This window comes from Anopheles maculipalpis, chromosome 2RL (genome assembly GCF_943734695.1).
Source record: "Anopheles maculipalpis chromosome 2RL, idAnoMacuDA_375_x, whole genome shotgun sequence".
Classification (NCBI taxonomy): domain Eukaryota; kingdom Metazoa; phylum Arthropoda; class Insecta; order Diptera; family Culicidae; genus Anopheles; species Anopheles maculipalpis.
The window spans coordinates 6,773,871-6,796,086 of NC_064871.1; the positions used below are offsets into that span (position 1 = coordinate 6,773,871).

At 45.0% G+C, this 22,216-nt stretch overlaps 1 protein-coding gene across 4 annotated transcripts; it reads right to left on the reverse strand.

Moving 5' to 3' along the window:
• Positions 1 to 1,332: 1,332 nt before the first annotated feature.
• Positions 1,333 to 15,835, reverse strand: LOC126557516 (interferon regulatory factor 2-binding protein-like A). Of its 4 annotated transcripts, XM_050213314.1 has the most exons (5): positions 15,133 to 15,835; positions 6,647 to 6,700; positions 2,787 to 3,041; positions 1,642 to 2,273; positions 1,333 to 1,552 (listed from the first exon to the last, which is right to left on the reverse strand). In XM_050213314.1, the coding sequence occupies exons 1-5, from the start codon at positions 15,818 to 15,820 to the stop codon at positions 1,412 to 1,414; spliced, it is 1,770 nt and encodes a 589-aa protein (XP_050069271.1). In that variant the 5' UTR covers positions 15,821 to 15,835; the 3' UTR covers positions 1,333 to 1,411. The 4 variants fall into 4 exon arrangements, with proteins under 4 accessions (XP_050069271.1, XP_050069272.1, XP_050069273.1 ...); XM_050213315.1 differs by lacking the exon at positions 6,647 to 6,700; XM_050213316.1 differs by lacking the exon at positions 2,787 to 3,041.
• Between the last annotated feature and the right edge of the window lie 6,381 nt (positions 15,836 to 22,216).

The window sequence follows — 22,216 nt, forward strand, 5'->3', positions numbered from 1 at the left end:
CCAAGACCCAGAGACACTTCCGACGATACGCGCGCAACACACATACACACGTGCGTGCTCAAGAAAACAACAGTTTAAAACAGAATGAAACTTGAACAATTCGTGCTGTACAACTATTATCCCACATAAATGTAGCTTTAAAAACGCCAAAATAAAAAAAAAAAAGGAACATCTATCCTTCCTTCCTTTCCCAGCCGGTTTTTTCTCCGTGGACGTGCACAAGCTTCGTTCGCTATTCTTAAAACGAAAAAAAGGAAATTACCATTGTACTTTTGCAGGAACGAAGATGGCAACAGAAAACCGGCCAACAGCCGTCAGACGGGGGGAAGGTTGTGTCGCGTTTTTTTTTCTTTTTACGAAAGAAATTCGTCGCTCCTTTCGCTGATTGTTAATTGTTAATTGTTACTACAAACGGTTGAAACTCTCCCGGTTTTGTTACTTCGCAGTTCCTCTCCGTTCGTCCAATAATGCTCAAAACTATGTACAGTCGAATCCTACTAAACAAGATTCTGGAGGACCACCTAACTTCCCCAATGTGGTCCAATTTTCGTCCTCCTATGTCACACACACACATTAATAAAAATGATACTTAATTAACTACCAAGAAAAGATTACGGCTCCTTCTTCGTCTCATGATGATCCCCGGTGGCGTTGCTTCCGGAGCGGAGCGTACCCTCAAAAAAACATATCTACAAATCCGGCGGTGCGTAAATGTGTGTGTGTGTTGTTGTGGGGTTATTTTCATCTTTGTCTTCATAAAACAAAGAGGACAAATATTCACACATTCCGTTGTCCAACAGTTCAACTGTAGCTGTGCCAGCCCGTTACGCGGCGCTAAGCGGGGAGATCACTTTCAACGCTGATGATGGCGCGTGTGCCGATGCGATCGTAGCTGACGATCGTAGCGCTGTTGCTGCTGCTGCTGCTGGTGTGGAATCGATGATGAAGGAGATGGTTGAGGTTGAAGTTGCGATTGCTGATAGAAATCCGTCTCCCATGGTTGTTGTTGCTGCTGCTGCTGCTGTGGAGCAGTATCAACCGGATGCGATTGTACGTGATGGTCGTTGTTGTTATCGCGTCTTCCGCCACCATAACCGGTGCTAACCATTGATCGATGATCCGATTCCTCGTGGGGAGATTCCTCCCGTCTCGCATCCTCCTGCTCGTCATCCTCACAAATGCGCACATCATCGTATCCATCGACGGACAACATCCGGGACGCGGTATAATATTCACCGGATTCACCTCCACCGACCGAAACCGATGGTACGGTGCACGTACTACTGGACGTTGAACCGCCGCTACTACCGCTGCTGCTGCTGCTGCTGCTGCTATTGCTACTATTGGTGAATCTTCCTCCCGTGGCCACAGGACCGGCAGCGACACCGTTGGCAACGGTGTACCGACTTCTCTACGTTTCGCGCTCCTTCTTTACCTTCAGCTCTTCGCCCAGTATGGTCGCAATTTCGCCCTGCATGAAGGCCCACGGTATCGTCGAGTTGGCCAGCGGACACTTTTCCCCACTCGGACAATACACTTCCGCACCAGAGCCCTGCACAAGATGGACGAAAAAGAAAAAAAAAGAGAATGTAGCACTTCGAATCATAAGTTTATTGTAGATAAACGGACTCGTCCCCTTACCTGTCGCTTGATGCTCTCCCGACTGCAGGGGAAACAGAACTTATGGTGACCAACCGACGGACACTGCACGAAATGGGTGTCCTCGAGCCTTTCCTGGCACAATGTACATTTGAGTGTGGGGTTTGGTGCAGGTGCCGGCGCTGGTCCTCCAGTGCCGGGTGGTGCATTGCTTGGTGCCGAACCGGGCGGTGGTGGAAGACCTCCACTTCCTGGTCCACCCGCTCCGCCTGGTCCGCCGGGTGCCCCATTTCCGGGACCGCTGCCCGGCGGTCCGGCACTACCGGGTGGAGCGGGACTTGCATTGGGACCGGCAGGATTCGCACCGGAACCGGCACTACCACCCATACCCGGCGGGACGCCGTCCGGTGGTCCGGATTGCGATTGGGACTGTTGTGATTGTGGCGGTGGTGGAGGTACTTGCTGGGACATTTGTTGACCCGGACCGAGCGGGCCCATCGCGACGGGTGGTGTGCTTCCGTTGCCTCCGTTTGGACCACCGGCGCTACCACCGTTTGGTGTCGTCGAACCACCGCTGCCCGGAAGCGAGGAGTTGGGTTGTTGCGCTTCCGACGAGGTAACCGTCGTGCTGGACACATGCCTAGAGCCGGAAGATCTTCGTCCACTGGATGAACCTGCAAGTGAAGAGAAGTGTGAAGAGAGAAAAGGAGACTTTAGTACATGTTTCTACAGTAGCATTAGATGTTGAATAAAAGCGTGTAATACTGATGGGAATTTAGGGAGACTATTGATGGTGCTACTACAGGAGGACCTACGATTGTGGAAGTGCTTTTGATATGTGTGAATTGTGTGAATTGCAGATGAAGAGAAATAATTCAGTCTTTTAAAACGGACATTTTTCTTCACTGTTTTTATGGTTTAATGTAGGCACATTCTCGAAATGAATTGAACCCCGTTTCCATCACATCAAGATAAGGACTAACATTGTGTCAACCGACGCGAACCGATTCGATCACTACACTAACAGGCTACTCTAAAGCGACAACCACAACGACCACAAGGATGGAATTGTTTGGGAAATGTTGATATAGAAAAAAGGAAAAATACGGAACCCGCGTCCACACACACAAACACACACGCGAGCGCACAGAGCTAACAACTAAAAAAACGGGAAACCAAAAACCTACCGGAACTGTTCGGCGAATGCTGTGAGCCGCGGGACGCTGTCCGCGGTGGCGGTGGGCCCGGTGGGCTTGGCCCATTGCGGGGACTGCCGGGCGGAAGGGTCTCGGTGATCGACATTAGGTTCGCCATCGGACTTTGCAACGGTGCGACGGACGGTGCCGGTGGTGTGCTATCGCCGCCGCCGCCCCCGCCGCCACCACCGCCTCCCCCACCGACCCCCATCGATGCGGGTGCGATCGGTATCACGTTCGGATAGACTGAAAGAAAGGGCGGGAAGAGGGAAGAAAGAAAAAAAAACGATGTTGAACATTGCTTGTTGCCAAAGACCACTTCCTCCTACACTAAAAGCCAAGCCGAATCGAATGGCATCTGACTGACACTGAACAACAGTCGAGATAGGTGCGGTCGACGAATGGCAAGATCAATTGAGGTTATCTAATGTTCGAATGATATCCTAAAATACTCTACTCATTCTAGCAAATATAGCAACTAATTAATGCGTTACAAAAACTGGAAAAGTGAACGATTTTCCATGCCATGATTCGTTCAAAGATTGGTTACTTCATCCAATCATCATAAGTTGTAACAATGTTGAAGGTGGTTTCACACATTCTGAACCATACCTAGCCTTCAGATCTGTTTCTGAAACTGCGTTGAAGTATCTAAACAATTTATGCGAATATCTTAGGCGAAAGCGTCCATTTTTTGAGCACTACTCAGAAGAGTGGGTACACGTCACAATGGTTCACTAGGGAGTGAACCCTCTCCAGAGAGTTTGTGATCAACTCTGTGTTCCACCGGCAAATTCCCGAATTGGGTTCTTCTGTCAGTTATCTTACCATTGACGACCTCAGCAACAGAATCGACATCGAAATGGATCGACAGAAGAAAACAGTTGCCGAAAACCTCAAACCGAAGATCATTCCCCATCGTTTCGTGGTCCAAATGATATCAAAACATCAAAATTTGCTACGTCCCTGACTGAAAGCGAGAAAATCACATTCCAAAGGCCAAATAGCATTCTTTACTCGTCTGCCGGTTGCAACCCGCAAACGTTTTCTTTCCCTGTTAGGTCTCCGCTTATCTGGTGGCTTATAATCCACCTTCAACTATTGCCGCGTTCCTTATTTCATCAAACTTTTGCATTAGCTAAGACACACCTTTCCAATAGATGCAAAAAACATAGAGCCACGAGCCAACTCGTAGACTGCATTTCATATGATTCGGTAGCAAAAAAAAAGCAAACACAAATATTTCCGCCAGCAGCTGATGTGCTCTCGTGCCAGGCAGGCAACGGTAGTGATAAGGGATGTTCCCTTTTTTTTGTAAGACCGTCCGACACACAGGGGCGAGAGTTCCGGTGCAGTGAATCAGAACAGTTCACCAATACACACAGAGACAAATGTGTTGTGCGGAATCACAACAAAATCATTACAACAAAATGGGGAGGGGGGGAGAGAGGTTTGTGACGGATCCCCACACAAACTTCCCGGTGATGCTCTCTTATCAGTAGGTCGAGAAATGCTCCAAAAGTTGTTGACGAACCGCTCTTATCGCGGTCTTATGTGGTCCGTCATCCCGTCGTGCGTTGCGTGTTGCATCATCGCGCACCCGCGTTTTGATAGTGCAGCCATTCGGCGGAATTCAACCCCATGTGGAGGAACACGCGGACGACGCTTGATCTTGAAGACACTCGACCGATGGCTGCTCCGGCTGATAACACTATTCACAAATCAACACGCACACACACACACATCCAATGCTAAGGTGAAATGGAAAACAATTTTATCACCACTATCAATAGCAAAGAGCCGAGCAAACTGCGTCGCGCTATTAAAATACTAATCACTGGGAAGGGAGCATTGTGCATCAGCACAAGAAGCATCCACACTTTGAGCCATCGTCTTATCGATGTTCCAGTGACAACGTAACCGAGAAACAACACGGCCATGCACATCCAACCAACCAACCAACCGAAACTGGCTGGGGCTGGTTTGGGTTAGGGACCGATAAGCGAGCGCGCGGCGTTATCGTCAGCGTAGTTCTGAGGTCCCGGAGAGTTTATGAGGCCGACGGGAGGGGGGGGGGGGGGGGATTAGGACTGGCATGCATGTGAATGTAAATCAGTGATCACTCGATCACCGTTCGATCACGTAGCTCCTTACCCTCTGGGCGCGTTGATTGATCAGTTTTAAAACAATTTACGTTGTGTTGCTAAAAGGCCTAATTAGAATTCTAGAACACAAACATGCTCCATTAAAGCTTAATCGATCATTTAAAATTGACGGACTTTAATAATGTTCATGATTAGCGTTCTGGTGACCTGATCAATGTTAAACTATATGAGAACATCTGTGCGAAGCTGTGTACTCCATGGAAAGCTTTACATCACACACAACATTGATTTAACAACAAAACATTCTCCCATTAACGCTTTCTCTATTTATTCTGGTATTTGCGAATCGACAAACCCCACCTGTCTCTAACAAATGGTGTCATGGATATGTTCCCACGTTCTAGCACCAATCCCGGTACCCATCACAAACCACCAACGATGTCAAACGGAACTAGACCCGCGAGCGAACCATTCGTCTTGCGCGAACGCCAGCGGACAATTGGACGACGACGATGGCGCCCCGTGTTACTGCTGCTACGCTCTGCCGGTTGTGAATGGCTAATGGGGTTTGGGTTGCTTTTGTTGATTCGTTTTGTTAACTATTAGCAACAAAGGCAACCCACCCCACACACACACACACAAACTTGTGCTTGTGTAGAATCGATTTTCACATGCACTTCACACCTTTTTCACACCGACTTTAAAGTGATCGTGTCCGTCCTCCCCCTTTTGTTAAACAATTTACAATCGCAGATCACCACACAGCATGTACGATCACCACAGGATCCTTTGCTTAAAAACGTTCAATTTGACCCGTGTATTTATGGAGACACGGGTATCCTAAATGGTGAACTGAACTACTATGACCGAAAAATAAAGTGACATTGTGTTTATTTCTAACATGGTTTTTTATTAGGCCAAATGAAGGTTCGGAAATGAAGGATCTTCGAAGTAATCCCTTCCCGATGCTATGCACCTCTTCCACCTCTTCTCCCACTCCTCGAAGCAGGTGGAAAACGCGGATGCCGGGATGTTTAGTTCCGCCGTCGCTGCGGCTTCTATCTCCTCGATAGTGTCAAAACGGTGTCCTCGAAGCGGCCGTTTTAGCTTGTTGAACAGCCAGAAATCGGCTGGTGCCAAATCTGGCGAATACGGCGGTTGCGGAACAATATGGGCGCCATTTGTTGCGAAAAACTCCCTCAAAATGATGGCCGTATGGGAGGGCGCATTATCGTGGTGCAAAAACCCGCGATTGTTTTTCCACAAACCCTTGATTTGGACGACGTGGGCGTCGTCCTCGTCTTCGACCTTCTCACGGCCATTCTTGAAATCACTGTACCATATGTAAAAATTTTTCTTCGACATAGATTCTTCCCCGAAGGCTTTTTGTAACATCGGCAATGTTTCCGCAGCGTTTATTTCATTGCGCAAACAAAGTTTGATAATTGCGCGCTGCTCTACAAACTTGGACATGGTCATTATGGACAAAAACACTTGGCGCAATTCCGAAAACAAATTGGCACTCCTAGCCAGGTTTATGTTGTGACTTGAAACGTGGCAGAAAATTTGACATTCAATGTCACCTTACTTTTCGGACACAGTAGTACATGGAGATCTGGGTGGTATCCTAAATGGTAAATATACTCCTATCGGTCTATACCCAGGACGGTAATTTTAACGTCAGCAGCGTTGAAAGGGGTGTTGTTTGGGAGGGGATTCAGCGGGGAGAGAACTTTTTATATTTACCTCGGGGCATTACTGGGGCGTTCACAAAAATCCCCACGTTTTGTTGTTTCTGGTCTGCAAGAGAGAGAGAGAGAGAGAGGGTAGGAGAAAGGTGGAGAAGAAAAGAAGAAAAAATGAGCGGTTTTGTTTGACTTATAATGCTTTTCAGCTATTTTTTGTTGTACGTTTTTTGTATCTTGAATTTATATTTCTTGTGGGAAAGGGAATTTTTATATCGGTGCCGTGTAAGAGAAGGTAATATGTGTAATTAGTGTACAAGAACTAGTTTCTGCATACTATAATTCATTGAAATACGATACGAAGAAATATTTTTATATATCTATATTAAATATCTAAAATACAGACTAGCTACAAATAGGATGTATCGTTTACAAATTCCACCTTTAATCAATGTTGCAACTTAGCTCGAAAAATGAAAAAAAATCTCCAAAACCCAGCCGTAAAGGTTAAAATATTCTGTTTCAAAACATCGCACACGTGTATCCGCCATCATTAGAACGTCCTTAACCTTTCTCTATGCCAGGACCCTGCTCTTTGACGGTATTGACGGTTGACATTTGCGTGTCTTGCACTGCCATTCAGTATATGGACTGTTTTGTATCAACGAACTACGGGAAATATTCTGTTTTATAGCTTGATTTCCGACTAGAGCAACAATGAAACAACAGCAACAAGGTTGAGCAAAAAGAAATGCTAACGGTCACCATTATGTAAATATCTTATAATTTAGGTATTCGTCCTAGAATTACTAAACAATTTAAATTCCAATTTATAATATTTTTTCTTTGCGAAAATTGCTTCAAATTTACTCATAAAAATGGATCAATTTCATGCCACACCAAACAGGGAAACATGTCAGTTTGACGCTCTACTTGATGGAGACGCATGATCTTTTTCAATTTTCTTAGTATGATGAAAGGAAGTTGCACACTAATTCCTCTTCAATCAATCTTTGCGCACAAATGACCGTTAGTAAAAGCAAAATCAACATTTAAAAAAAAAGGTGAAACATTATATTGTGCAAAGAAAGTGTAACATTTCCCCAACTATTTCTTTCGCCGCTTCAAACACAACACACACACGCGCGCTCTTGAAGGTCGAAAATATCAACTCCAAGCAGGCGTTGCAATACTCCAACCCTCCCAATCATCCTTCATCTTCCTCTCTACCTCTCTCTCTCTCTCTTCCTCTAGTCACACTTTTCACATCAATCATAGAAAACGCGAAACATCAACACAGAAGAAAACAACAAAATGGGAAAATAAAGCAAATTTTTTGGATGCCGGTGCGATGAGAGTCCAACACCGTCCGCCCTATGGTGGAATCGTAAAATATAACCCAAAGAATGTTGAACAAGAGCATGATAGAGAGCAACAAAAGCAAAAAGAGTGAAAGAAAACTAGGCAATAGTAAAGGAAACAAACGGTAGAAAGAAAAAGTGTGTATCTGTGTCGAGATTTTCGAGCAAAAGAACGGACACGGTTGAATGTCTTCTTTACATAATCTTAGAGAAAGCGAAACAAATAGAGAAACTAAGATATATGGAAAGAGAGAAGAAGCGAAGAAAACTTAGGAAGAAATCATCATGATGCGTAGGAAAATGAAACCGACGTGGTGGAGAGTAAGAGATTATCGAAGTAAATAAAACACACAAACACGGAACCGAAGCAGTAGGCTGTGAACAAGAAGCAGGGTTTTTGGGAAGCATTAAACAGCAAGCCGGTTTTCCAATGATGATGATGATGTTTCGGAATGTTAAGAAAAACGAAGGTAGGCAATCAAGAAGAAACCTCACAAAACCGGTATTATGTATACACCATTCACCTTTGCGTTTTGGGACTGTTTCCGGGCAAGAAATTCAACCCATAAAGGACGTGCGAGAAGAACCAGAAAACCCTCCAAATACGAGTGTAGTGTTCGCGAATCAATGCGGGGATGAAATGTAAATGTAACCCTCCTCAAGAATCCAGGTGTCTAGGCCCAAGCACAAGAGCGGGAAGTGTATGATATTCCACCACACGAGATGCACGCACACACCTTCAAAAACGCAACGTCAGAGAGAGTGTAGCGGCCGCCACAACATAATGTACAGTTAGGGATGGGGCAATAAACAAGCACACAAATACACACACAAATGACGTGCCCAAGGGATGAACGAGATGGGATGGAAGAGAGCAGGAAGGATATCTCAGGTAGCAAAAGTAGGTTATCCATGCGACGAGCCACAACGACGATGACTCCCGCGTGTGCATGGAAACGACACGTTTCCTTGGATTTGATGCTATGTTTTTCATTTTCGATTATTTTGCCACCGGACCACCGTTGTCCCAGACGCTGGTCTTGGGTGGTTGTCGAACCATTTTACTCACCCCAATTTTCATCGCCAAAAAATGTGACAGGAAAAGGATACGTCGTTGAGATTCTGGGAAGGACAGTCATGCCCTTCTTCTCTCGCGAATCCCATCTGACGGAAGCGGAAGTCTGTGACCGTGCGCGACGGCTGTCGCTAGGATTTGGAAGTTTCTGCGCACGTCCAATGCCCTTCACTCGAGCGAAAAGAATCTCTTTCGAGAAATTCACGGCACAACAACACAACTTTACCGATCGATAACGTGGAGGAGGGACTTGGGTGGGTGTGAGTTGTGTAGGAACCATCAAACAAATACACCAAAGCAGCATGATTTTGTACACACGAGGGCGCAACAAATTCTAAACCTAGCGTCCCCGAGTTGATTCCAGCTCTCTACTCATGGGAGACGGCACCACACATTCCATTCAAAATTCGTCGTTCTATTTAAAACATCTGCGGCGGCTAGTTGAATACATAGAAACCGGTGGAAAATCCATCGAAAATAGAAAAATAGTACACAGCCAACAGCGCACAGAGTGAGAAAGAAGAAGGTCCCGCGGTCAGTTTTTATCGATTGGAAGCCCGAATTGAACGATTACATCGAATTCTCTTTCCACTCGCTACGCGCTTGTGCTTTTTTCGAGGGGTTTTGCAGCACTTTATCCTAAACCAAATCGATTGGCTTTTGCTTTCAATTCATCGTTACCGTAATAAATGGAGAAACACCATTTGCCTCAATAGGTTTTGGGTCACACCACAAAACCATGCATAGAAATTAGTTCTGTATTTAAAAAAAAAGGAAAACTACGGAAAAACTCGATACATGGATAGAATCGATTTTTTTTTCTCTCCTAAGACGCACGGTACACGATGATTCATCGATTCGTGATTGGTCAGAAAGTATAATTAATCATTTCTTGACTATGCAGACGATCCACCAAACGGGAATTCGAAGTATCTAGCGATCAAAATGTGCTACAAAATTGTGTTTAAGATTACTTAAAGAAAAGGATGAAAACATAACATCCTCAACTTTTAAGAATATATTTATTAAGGGGAAAAATTGCTCGTCTGTCAACATTAAATAAATTAATAATTAACAATACATTTATTGCTGATTTTATTCTTAGTTGAGCTATAAAAAAAAGTAAGCATTGTTTTTCTCAACCTCTCAACCTCCCGATCGATCCGGATCCCGATCTCAGAATCCGATCCGGTTTCTGCCCAAGAAGTCAAATCCAAAGGCCAGTAAGGAGGCTAAATTATGGTCAGTTATGAAACTATTTTTAACGCTTAAAAGCGAAGAATTTTCCATTATTTTATTAGATGGGAGAGGGCAGACGTATGGGTGTCATTCTTGCCCCAATGCACAGAAAATCACCACGCTGTTGCAAAATAATGTAGTGTAGTGTCGATCTTTTAAAACTCCCACCAGCACACGCCCCAAAACACATCCACAAAAGCGCTATCCGTCATCGTGTCTGAAGCATACGTGGGGTGATTGTTGTTGTGAGCTTTTAAGCCACAAGTCGAAATGAAAAATCGTCATCTATTTTCACCGTCGTAGCCGTCGTTTGGCGGTGTATCATCGTTGATCAATCAACGCGATGCTCACAAAAAAAAGAGCGAAGCACACAACAAATAAAGTTACGTTGAGATCGCCACGAAAAGGGGGGAGGAGGGGGGGGGGGGCGGTGTGATTATGATGTTTTACCGGTCCAACCGGAGAGATGCCGTGCTGTGGCTGCAAATCATTCCACACAAACACGCATACAAGTGAAAATGCGCAAGAGGGAAAACTGTTACCGCATCACACAACGAAACACGAAATGAACTCGTGGTTGGCAGACACCAGCAGTAGCAGGCGCAGCAGGCCAAGCTTGATTGTTGTAAGAAAGCAAGCACAAGCCTGACGCAGACTATAGGCGGCCATGAGTTTTCATTTCCCTTTCTCTTTCGCACGCGGTACCGCCACGATGTTACTATGGTGTGTGCCTTCGTCATCGTGTTGTTTATTTCCTTCTTTATTTCTGTACCGAACCTTTCTTGGTCACTACTACTACTAGCACTACTACTAACACCCCCGTTTTTCGCTTTCCTCCTTGCAGATCCCCCTCCCGCCACAACAACACGCAATCTCACAGACGTGACAGCGAAAACCGTCGTCACGAAAGGAAAACGGCCACGGTCAGCTAGCCAACCCTAAAACGTCGTTGAACGTTGCTCCCCCCCCCCCCCCCCCCTCAGAGCTACCACCATCAACCGAACGGCTGTTGTAGCAGCACGCGATGTTTTAGTAGCAAAGTGTTAGTAAATGTGTATTATTGTGGTGCCCCACCAGTCGAACAGAACCAGCCGAGTGTATAGTAAAAGCCCCTTCTCCACATTCTCATCGTCCACCAACAAGTTCCAACCCTAGCCACAGTCGTGTGGTGCTTCTCGTTCACCAACCTCTTCCCACCTCCTCCCGTAGAGTCTCAGTCCACCAGACACTGCTGGTGCGTCCCCCCATGGCTTTGTGCTGGGTTGAACGATGATGATGGGGCGAGGATGATGTAATCCATAAACTTGAACCACGGTTTCGAGGGCCTTTGCCCAACGACCGCACGCACGCAGACACAGTTAAACACAGCGTCGACTAGACGCTTCCATACCAAACACCCGTACAGCTCTGGAGCGCTAGGGCTGGCAAAGTGAAAGGCAATCCCGAATGTCCGCGCGTGCACGAAGAAACCCCAAAACTAGTTCTCCTCGGCTGCGCGGCTGCAAGTTATATATCCCAGAGAGTGCATGCAACTTTTATAAACCAATATCAAGCAAATCGCGTGCCACGACGAGTGGAGGAGAGTAATAAAAATGTGCAAACAACAGGTTCTGGAACTGGTTTTCCCGTACCATTTTTACATCTCGCGCTCGCCCCACACCCTCACCCTCACAGGCAAAAGGGCTTAAGGCGCACGCAACCAGCAGGTAATGTACGTCCGTTACCTGTCTGTCGTCGGGCTATCGAATGGAAGTAGATGGCGGAGGGGCGATGGGAAAAGTGCATCCATATCATTTGTTTGCAAACCACGATCGACGCCGCGAGTTCCAGTTTTGCGTTTATAACCAACCAACGCACGGGAGAAAACTGGTCTGAAGTAGGCCAACCGGTGTGCAACTGGTGAACCGGTAGATAGGAGGACGGAGTTGTGGCTCACCAGGGCGCCGCACCATTTGGAAGTTGCAGAGAACGAGTTCTTGGCTAGAATTCTAGCGCCTGACTGCATGTGCTTTGATAGGATGGGCGTCGTCAGTGATGCTATGATGGATTTGAGGTGATTTCCACCAGGAATTCTCTCCATAAAGATCATCGTTTTGCTGTCATGCTCTTGCTAAAACTAAATATTATTTGGAAATTGATTGTCCGCAGGACGCAAGGACAATCTTACCCACGATCTTGCAAAACTTTTCATTTTCTCTTGCGGAAGAAAAACCTGTTCTTTTGCTGGATATTTCTCAGTCAGTGTTTCGGAATTTCGCCAAAACATAGAGGTAAACCTCATGCAATGCAAAGGGACGCTAAAAAAAAACCTCGCGAATCCGGTTTATCCATAATGAACCATGGATGCCTACACAATGAACCTGGTGGATGCCTACACACCTTTCTACAAAAATCCATTTCTACCCGTTACACGATGCTGACGCGTTTGGGTTCTCTGCAGTACGAAAACTGTGGAACCCATCTCTATATCCATTAAAAACAAAACCATTCATTCTTTCTCGTTCATTTTTGGCTTATCCATTAAAACACACCTTGTGAAGGAAAACAACAAAGTAATGGTTGAAAAAAAGGCACCAAACAAAAAAGGTACCCCACAAGGGAGCAATGGCGTGGTTGTAGAAATAAAACCATTGGCAAGACTACTGCCGCCACTGAAAAGCGTAGTAATCAAGCACTTGGGTTTGGGTTGGGGTGTGACGGAGGGAACGAGTGTAGAGCATTAATAATGTTTAGGCAGTATTGTACGTGCAGTATGTGGCACGTACAATATCATACATGGCTCACTATGACGCGCTATCACTAACACCATTCAAATGAAATTTGTTTGTCCCAGGTGTGTACTCCTCCTGCCGGGGAAGAGAAAGAGAGATGTAAGGGGCAGTGGGCGACTCTCCATCATCACCCGGTTACCATGCCATCCTGACTCGTAGCATTACGTAGATTATTTCTCATAACCTCTCACAACCCTGTCCCAGGTCTTGTCCAATCAATAGTGAGACTGAGTCAACTCACTGACTCACATCACAAAATTATCTTTGTTTGCTATGATGTGCAATTGGATGAGCTCTTGCCTGTATATGTTCTGCGGTGTGCAGTTTGACAGTAGCATAGCAGATCCACAACCCCGTGTGTTGAATTTAAAAACTCGGGACAATTTAGTTTTTTTCGGGAGAAATTTTTATTTTGCACGTCTGCATGCACATGCACGTATGCATGTCGCGCTGCTTATATAGCTTCTACCCCTTACCTGAATGGCAAACAGCCTTAAAACATGTGCAACTACAACCCAACAAAAATATACCTGCGGTTTTTGCTGGACCGCAATTATGCGAATCATTAATAGGAGAACAAAAAAAGGTTCGTTTAACAGTACTTGGTGTAGAGACTTTTTTTTTTAAATGGGATAAAATCCTATTACGGAATCCTTCTCACTACCTGATCAAATCCAAACAAACAAAAAACAAAGTATTGAAAGCGAAAAATCAAAAATAAAAAAAAAAGGATGTTGTTTCGCTTCTCCTTCGAGTTTTCTTGTCACGTTTCGCCTTATTTTTTCTCACTTGGTCCCCATTTCTTCTTCGGAAAGGAAAACAGCTTGTCAGCTGATAGGTGATTGACGCGAATGTTTGTGACCGGCTTGTAACAGCTGCACGAGAACGAGCAGAGGCCGCCTCCCCCCGAGGTGTCCGAGGAGAAAACGCAACGGGTGGTAATCCTGCACACAGGCAGGGTAGAGAGAATTGATCTGGCCCCGTGTTGCGCCATCCTGTCCCTTGTTTCAGCAAAACCGTTAGCTCTGTGTCGCCGCAAAACACCAACCACACACCCCTTCTTCCCATTCCCGTTCCTGATGGAGGATGGTGGTGGTTGTTGCACGTGCACGTCCTTGAACTTGGTTGGTAGGTAGAGGGGTTGGCGGATTGAAGCAGGTGTTGGTGTTGGTTGAGCTGCTGATATATAGGTTTGCATCATCGTACACTTTGTTAAAACCACCCCCCGCCTATAACAACACAGCGTAATGGAAGTGTGTGCGTGTTTGTGTTTTATCCAAAAGCTACGTCAACAGCTATCGAACCACAATTAACTTATCCTACTCGCTGTCATTTGCGATTGATGGGCCACTATAATAAGAATCCTGATGGAAAATGCATCCATTACCAACGCTAAGTGGTTGGCGATTATTCACCCGCAGTAAAGATTGCAATTATGAAGTTTAAAGCGATTTTAGATTTTTTTATGGAATAGGAAGCGATATTTATTGCATTGTCTTTACTATAAGGAAACATATACAACTTATAAAGAACTATTAAAGAAAACTAATTTTCTATATTTTTGTACCCCAAACACCTTCAACTGTTTAAATCCAATTTTTACCCAAAATTCAACATTACAATTTCTCCAAATAAACTATCAAATACACAAAAACGATAAACACAAAAATCAAGCTTTCACACATTCACACACACCGACACACACATCCCAATGCACACGTGTCCTTTTTCATTTTTTAACCTCACCCATATGCTATCCGTATCCTTCACGCACACTACTTCAAACAAACCAAACCAAGTACCCATGAAAAACGATCTTCCTGTTTCTTCTTTTGTTGTGTTTGCCTAAAAACTTCTTTTTACCGTGTCTACTGAGGATAGATTTTGTTTTACTAACTAAAGGACTAACGGTGAAAATCGCACACACACTCGCACACACTTTTATTCACCACACACCGTTATTTGTACAGTTTTTTTTTCTCTTTTCTTCTTCAGGAAAAAGGACTTAATTCAGGAGAAGGCAACAATTTTACAACAGAAATGGACAAAGGACAATAAAAGCTCATTTTGACTGGATTTTACACCAACTACACACACTTACCAAGTGCCTTGAATGCGGCCGTATCGAACGATGCGGTTCGCACGGGATGTTTATCCTTGTAACTGGGCTGACGATCCGGCACAAACGGTACGGCCGGTAGCGATTCGCCCCGCGTCAACGGTGGCCGCTGAATGGCTACGTTCGGATCGTCGGCACCACGCTTCGCACTGCCCGTCGGCCCATCCATCTGATGGTCGTCATCGTCCGGCGGTGGTCGCTTCAAATTTACCGACAGTGCCGGCGGAACCTGCTGCCGGCCTGCACCGTGCGGCGCCATATGGTGCGGTGGAATATGCTGCTGCATTCGGGCACCTGCCCGCACACTGGCAATGTCGTGTGGTTCGTGCTTCGGTGTAAAGTCGACCAACGTTGGCCCGTTCGGCCCGGTGCGGACGGAATAGTGATGAGGACCGGCAGCCGTCGGTACGGACCGATGTGACAGCTCGCCGTTTTCGTGGCCTCGTTTGCCGCTGCTGCTGCCACTGCCACCACCGGCACCACCGCCACTCGCTGCCGAGTGGATGCGCTTCATCTGGCGGGCCGTGTCCAGTACTAGCTCGATCCGATCCGCACCCTCATAGTTGACGCACCCGCGACAAACCGCCTCGGAAAAGTCGTGTATCATGGCCCACGGCATGCGTGGCAGATCGCACAGGTAGCAGTGTTGCCTTTTCGCTTGTACCGACATTTTGAATAGCGTTTTTGTTGCTGTTGCTGTGACCGGTAATTAGTTGCAAACTAATCTTAAACCCTCTACTCCTTTCTCTTACCGTTAACACAAATTTAAGCCGGATTTTCTTCAACCTAATCGCACAACGTTTGTTATTGCTAGGAACCGCTCTGATTGACAGTGAAGTGTCATCGTTTATACCATCCCGTCGGTAACTTCACTTCCCGACGCACAAACACTATCCATCGCAGGCGGCCGCGATTGTGGGTGATGAGAAATCTCTACCTACTAACACTTGCACACCAAAAGGAGTTTTAATTCTCTTCGCGTTGAATTTCTTTCAAAAACCCGTCGGTAGTTGGACATTTAACTGCGCACACAAACACTTGATTTTTTTTCGATTAAATATATCAGAAATTGGGTACTTTACAGAAAATTATAAGCGACAAAACAATTCTTTTTCAATTATTTAAAGTTACAATCAACACATACACACAAGCACGTCTCTATGGTCAAGCAGCACCGGAAGGTACGTTTTGCCGACGGACAATTGACGGTGTTCGATTCAGTTTGATGCGCTACACACAAACAAACGGAACTACACTGCTTGTTCTGGCCAGGAAAAAATACATTTGGTTTTTAACTTCACTTTTCACACACTGTTACTATTCTTTTCCGCTTTTTAATTGCTTTTTATAAATAATATACCACACAAAGCCCTGTATGGGTGTGGGCCCTTCTAACTCGTTTTCTGTTTTGGCACAATGTGTGACTTTAAATTCCGCGCCACTTCAGCAACAATTTATTGCTTTTCACTATTTCAACTGGCCCGCCTTTCGCTATCGACCGATAACTTCAAACAACTATCGCCACTCTCGCATTACATTTCCTTTTTTTAGGTTTTTCTTTTGCTTCTTCAAATGCCAATAACTGTACTAAATATTATTTTCCCCTTTGCACATTACACCCGGTTGAGTGGTGGATATTAAATTCTCTGCCCGAAGTTATACGCAGAATTTTTAAAACCACTCACTAGAAGAACTGTAATATTTGCATGCACTCAGCAATGGAGAGAAACTGTTTAAATCACTGCGACGAAACGACAGCAGCAGACGCAACGACGTTGTGCCGCGACCGACGAACACAAACAAATGCCAACCATTTTAGCCAACAACCATTTTACCGCCGCCGACTACGATGCCCGCGTTCGGAAGAAAAAGAGAGGTGAGATCACACGCCGCTGCGAGAACGAGACGCACGATGCAACGGTAAAGTGTGTTCACCAACACACGCACACATGCTCAAAAACATTCTCGAGCGCTCTTCTTCTCGTTTGCTTCTTAGCGTGTTTTTGCTGCTGCTAGCGGGCGCTGACACAATCTCGCTTATGTGCTGACGGCCCGTTTTCTTACGTACGGAATCAGACGTAGAAGGAAGCTGGGGGTGTGGTGGTGGGTGGGCAGTTGGCGGCAGTGGATGAAAAGTGGTGAGATAATCGAAAGCATTGGCCCGTCACCCGACACAGCGCGCCTGCACAGGCAGGCCCGGCCAACATGGACCACGCACACTCGCACGCACTTTTCCTTTCCACCCGGTTGCTATGTATTGTTGAGTGCGCATAGTTTATGCGCGGTTGTGTATGTGTGCGTATACGCTGATGATCGCGTAGTAGGAAGAGCGAAATGAAAGCGAATGACGTAGGATGACGGGAAGCGTGCAAACACAGAAAGTAGCGGAAGAAGTACGGACGCGGAAGCATTGAAGCGGTGCGACGGCAGCGCGGAACGGAACCGAGACCGAAATAGTATAATAAGCGCGGGCTATGCTGTGTATGTGTGTACAGCCGAGGAAGCACGCGAAGGTGAAGGTTGAAGCGCGGTGTAGAGAGCGCATTGTCTGTGTGTGTGTGTGCGTGTGTAGCGGAATGACGGGCAGCAAAAAATAAAGCGGTCGAATAACGAGCGGTGCGATGCTTGGGCATGGGTTGAGGGTTCTGGGATTGTATGCCAAAAACATAAAGAACCTAAAAACAACATTAGGCAGGCGCAAAAAAACGACCCGAAACCCCAACACACACGCACGCAGAAAATTGGAATGATTTATTTTATTCATTCATGTCGCTACAGCACACTGTGAAAGTGTGTGGTAGGGAAGAGTTTTACGTTTGTATGCGAGAGCATGTTTTTTGGCATGTAGATTTTTGCGCTTCCACAGAACTAACCGTCCTCGGGAGGGTATATTGCGAAAAACAAAACGGACCAAAATTGATATTTCCTAACCTACACAAAAGGCTGCAAATTGTACTTATTTGAATGGAAAAAATATGCTTTTCTTAGATGTGTTTAGGAGCATAACTCGCTACAGAAAAATGACGCTCAGTTCCCGACGGCATACTGAGCATGGCAAAAACTACGACGCAAAAATTTGGTCCCGGACATTACAAACTCACGAAGTACACGTAGTAGCAAATAACGGTGTCGCACCCTTGCCCTTCAAAAGAACGTTCCGATTGTCAACTTCCGCCGTGTTAGGCAGTGCAGGTCCCCGCGAAAGAATAACCCGGGATTGCAGAAATCCTGCAGGACGATTTATTACTTTTAATTGAGATTCTGCTTCAAATAGATCTACCACCAGTTCTATTAACCCTAGCTATTATTTGAACATTGAATTTTGAATGTAAAGTTCGGTAGGGAATTACTTCTTCAATAAAATATACTCATTTAGTACACCTTTCTCATACGTGAGAATCCACAGTACATATTTCTTTGCTTCAAAATTCCTATATCTTTCTGTGCCTGAATGACTAAAACGTGTACTGTTGTAGTCATTCTTCAAGAATTCGTCCAATTTCTGGTGTACAAGATCTTAATGTGCTGTATTCAGCTGTGGATGCCTCTAAGAGCTGATGCACCTACACATTTCGATCGCCCACCTTTGGATCGACAGTGTCATCTGTGTTAACTTAGTACCAAAGAAATAAGTACAAAACTTTACAACAGTTCTAATCTGCACCTGTCACATGTTACGCCTATTAAGGTATATCTCAATTTCACCTCATTATCATCTGATGATTGTGTTTCTGGGTGCAAAGATTCGACTGGATCTTCGTGCTTCGATCAGCTTGAACAGTCATTCAAGAAGTTATTCTTCTTCTTGGTTTAACGACTCACAGGTCATGCTGGTCATATAATGAATTACTAGACTTTATTGTTGTCACGTAGTTCGATAGTCAATCCTTTCTTGCTGACCACTAAGCTTTCTGCTACTGAGGTTCTTGAGCATTTAACGCCGCAGGCAGTCAAAACTTTTGTACAGCTTTATAAACCCTTCCACAAACATAGGCTTATAAATTTTTCATATCTCATCCATGGTGCTGTTTTTGAAATTAAAAAATAAGAAAAGTCGAACATAATTTTTCCATCACTTGCCTGTTTGGAAAATCGCGCACAGAGCACACAATCCGACGATCTGCCAGACCTTTTTCATACTTCAGTGCAAAATTCTTCACGCACACAAGCAACGCGCACGAAATAATGTACGGTTTCTCTTTCACTCATAACGTGCAGTCTTGCTTGCGCTCTCTCTCTCTCTCTCTCTCTCTTCTCTTCCATCCGCTCGCACACCACCAATACCCGTCCCGGCGTTATTCGAGCAGAGTGAACGGACTATACACAATTAAACTTTCTCATCTACGCGTCTCGTCTCGTCGTCATCATCAGCAGCATCGATTGCCTTTTTTGTTGTGTTGCTTCTTCGACTCTTCTTGCCACTGTCCGCGCGAAGCTTGTCGGTATTCTTCTCCACACGCAACGAAACGGTGTGTGTCGTGTTGTCTTCTTCCCCTTTTTGCTTTTCTTCAGCTTCTTTCGTTCGGACTCGCGGACGCGTGACGACGACGGACGGCGCTAGCGCACTTTCGTTGACGGTACGCTAGTGTTGGTGTGTGCCATCCCAACATACACCACACACACCAAACACTACGGAATGTATGTATACGGCTCATTAAATGCACTTTGGAAACACCACCGCCGGGGCATGTTTTTAGGTTGCTTTGTTGTTTTTTTTATGTTACTCGCCATTCCCTTCCAACATACACACGCACACAGGCGCACAGCGTAAATATGCTGCTCACGTTTCTTTTTCTTCCCTGCGCGCACTTTTGCAGGGTTTTTCTTCCCGTTTTTCGTGTTGGATTCTGCTCCGGTGGCGTTTTTATGTTGCTTTTTTTTGCGCCTGTTTTTTGCCTCGAAAACCGCGGTGCTCCGTTGCGAACGGTTGTGTTTGTGAACGTGGTCACGAATCGGCCGCGCGACGTTGCTGTTTTTTCATTCATAGTTACCGTTCTTAGCAGCGAAACCGAGGGATTCTTGGGAATGGAAACGCAATCGTTCGGGCAGCATTCGATGAAAGGTTTTATATTTTGTTGCAATTTTTTAAAAGAAGGTTCTAATAATTAATCGAATTCGAATACCTTTTGATAGAAATACATTTTTCTTTTGCAAAAGGGCTCCTCAATTGAAAATATTTTTTATTCCATCTCATGGCAATAGTTATTTCGAACGGTTGTTTAATAACCATTCCATTTTCCTCACATTTAGCTAATCAATAGCAATACAAAACAAAGCATAATAATCTGCCCTTTAGGTGGAAAGAACGCCCCAAACACGAGTTTTCATATTTACAAGCATATAAGCTTCCCATGAGGAGTATATGCTGAAAAAGCTGGCCAGTTTTGTGTTGTGCTTCGCTACATAAATCAATGAAAAGTATGCTTCTACGTGCATTAATCACAGCTTTACGACCACTACCGCCGTGCGAGTGCAAGAACTGCATTTCGGTCTAAGGCACGCAACGCTAAGGGCGCAAGGGTGGACATGTTGCTCCACCACCCGCTTACCAACGGGCCTAACGATCACGACCCGATAAAAGAATCTTGATAAGGACGTGCTTCGTGCGACGGAGACGCCTTATCCCATCGCCTATCCTCTGTCACGCTTCCGGTAATCTTGTCCGATAACCTAAGTTATTTAATCAAATTCACAAACTCTCAGCTTGGTGACGAACGACGACGGCCAGCCGAAGGTGGTAATGGATGGAGCATAAAACGTACCACAAAGCAAAGCACCCACCTTGCGGGGGGCTAGCAAACCGTTATTGGTAGATGCGTCCACCAAAGCAAAGGAATAAATGGACAAGATTAAGATGAAAAAGCTGTTCATTCAATACGGTAATGGTACGTCGTTTTATGAGCAGTAAGGTAAGAAAACTGTAACCTTGCAGGACTGTGCTGGAAATCTGGAATTGCTCAATAAATTGCATGATTCAGTAGTGAAGCACTCGATCGATAATCAAGTTACATGTTCAAATTACTTTTAGTTTATGCTAAAAAAACGGTTTCAATCGGACTTGGTTTTGCTAACAAACGTCTCCCAGCATAGTACACTTAAATCAAATAATTACTTTAATGGTTATCTTTCTTCGTAGTGTACTATCGGGTTGGAAAGGGAATAAAAAAATGAAAAACTGCACACTTACTTTACAGACTTATCGAGCACTTTTTAATGAGGCAATTTAAATTCTGTTCGCAGTTTCTTATCGAAGCAAACATTATGCAAGACGTTCGCGGGTAACGGCGTTGTGGCTTAAGCTGGATGGAGTTATTTTAACTTACACTTTATTCCCTGTTTTATTCTGCTGTTGTCCTTCATTGACTGTAATTAATGAAATGTTGTGGCGTTGGTGTTTAATAGCAAAATTGTCTATAAAAGAAAGGCAATTTCGGAGTGTTAGAAAAACTCAAATGATTAAATTTAACTCAATCAACAGTATTTTTTTGTTTTGAACCTGCATTCTGTCATTCAATCCCTCAATACTATAGTATAAACGATGTGTCAAACACTATTCGACTGCTCGAATGTCGGACACTAAAATACTAGAATCAGACTCTAGAACAAGACTAGACTAGAAAAGAATAACTCAATACGTATGTTTGGAACATGTAATAGCTGAATAGTTCTACGTGTCTAAGTAGCTGTAAAATGCGCTTAGTATCCCATCAAAATCTAAAAAACATCAGTTTGGCAATTTGGTCCACTTAAAAAAACATTCTTTAAACATTTTGTCCCTCTATTTACTTACAAGCCACAATCTTGGCGTTTGTTTTTGTAAAGCGTCACAACCGTTCCCTTCTATCAATAGAACCCGATAAGAGTTATCACCGTTTTACTCTTTTCCCGAACCGTCAGAAAGCAAACACGTCTGCTGGTCGACAAAAGCCATCGTTGACGTTTCACTTATCGCTTATCAGGAAAACTCACCCTTTCGCTCGCCTTTTGCTACCGCCCCTCACCGCACTCTGCCACCAACATGGAGGCTGCTCCCGTTTTCAACTTATCGCTATCAGCGCGCTTGCGG

Bases quoted from the DNA above. Each gene is read 5' to 3' on its own strand.
- LOC126557516 (XM_050213314.1), bottom strand. From the start codon at position 15,820: ATGTCGGTACAAGCGAAAAGGCAACACTGCTACCTGTGCGATCTGCCA. The intron at 2,274-2,786 runs GTAGGTTTTTGG...CTTCACTTGCAG, and splicing joins GCATTCGCCGAACAGTTCCG to GTTCATCCAGTGGACGAAGA. The intron at 1,553-1,641 runs GTAAGGGGACGA...CATCTTGTGCAG, and splicing joins GGGAGAGCATCAAGCGACAG to GGCTCTGGTGCGGAAGTGTA.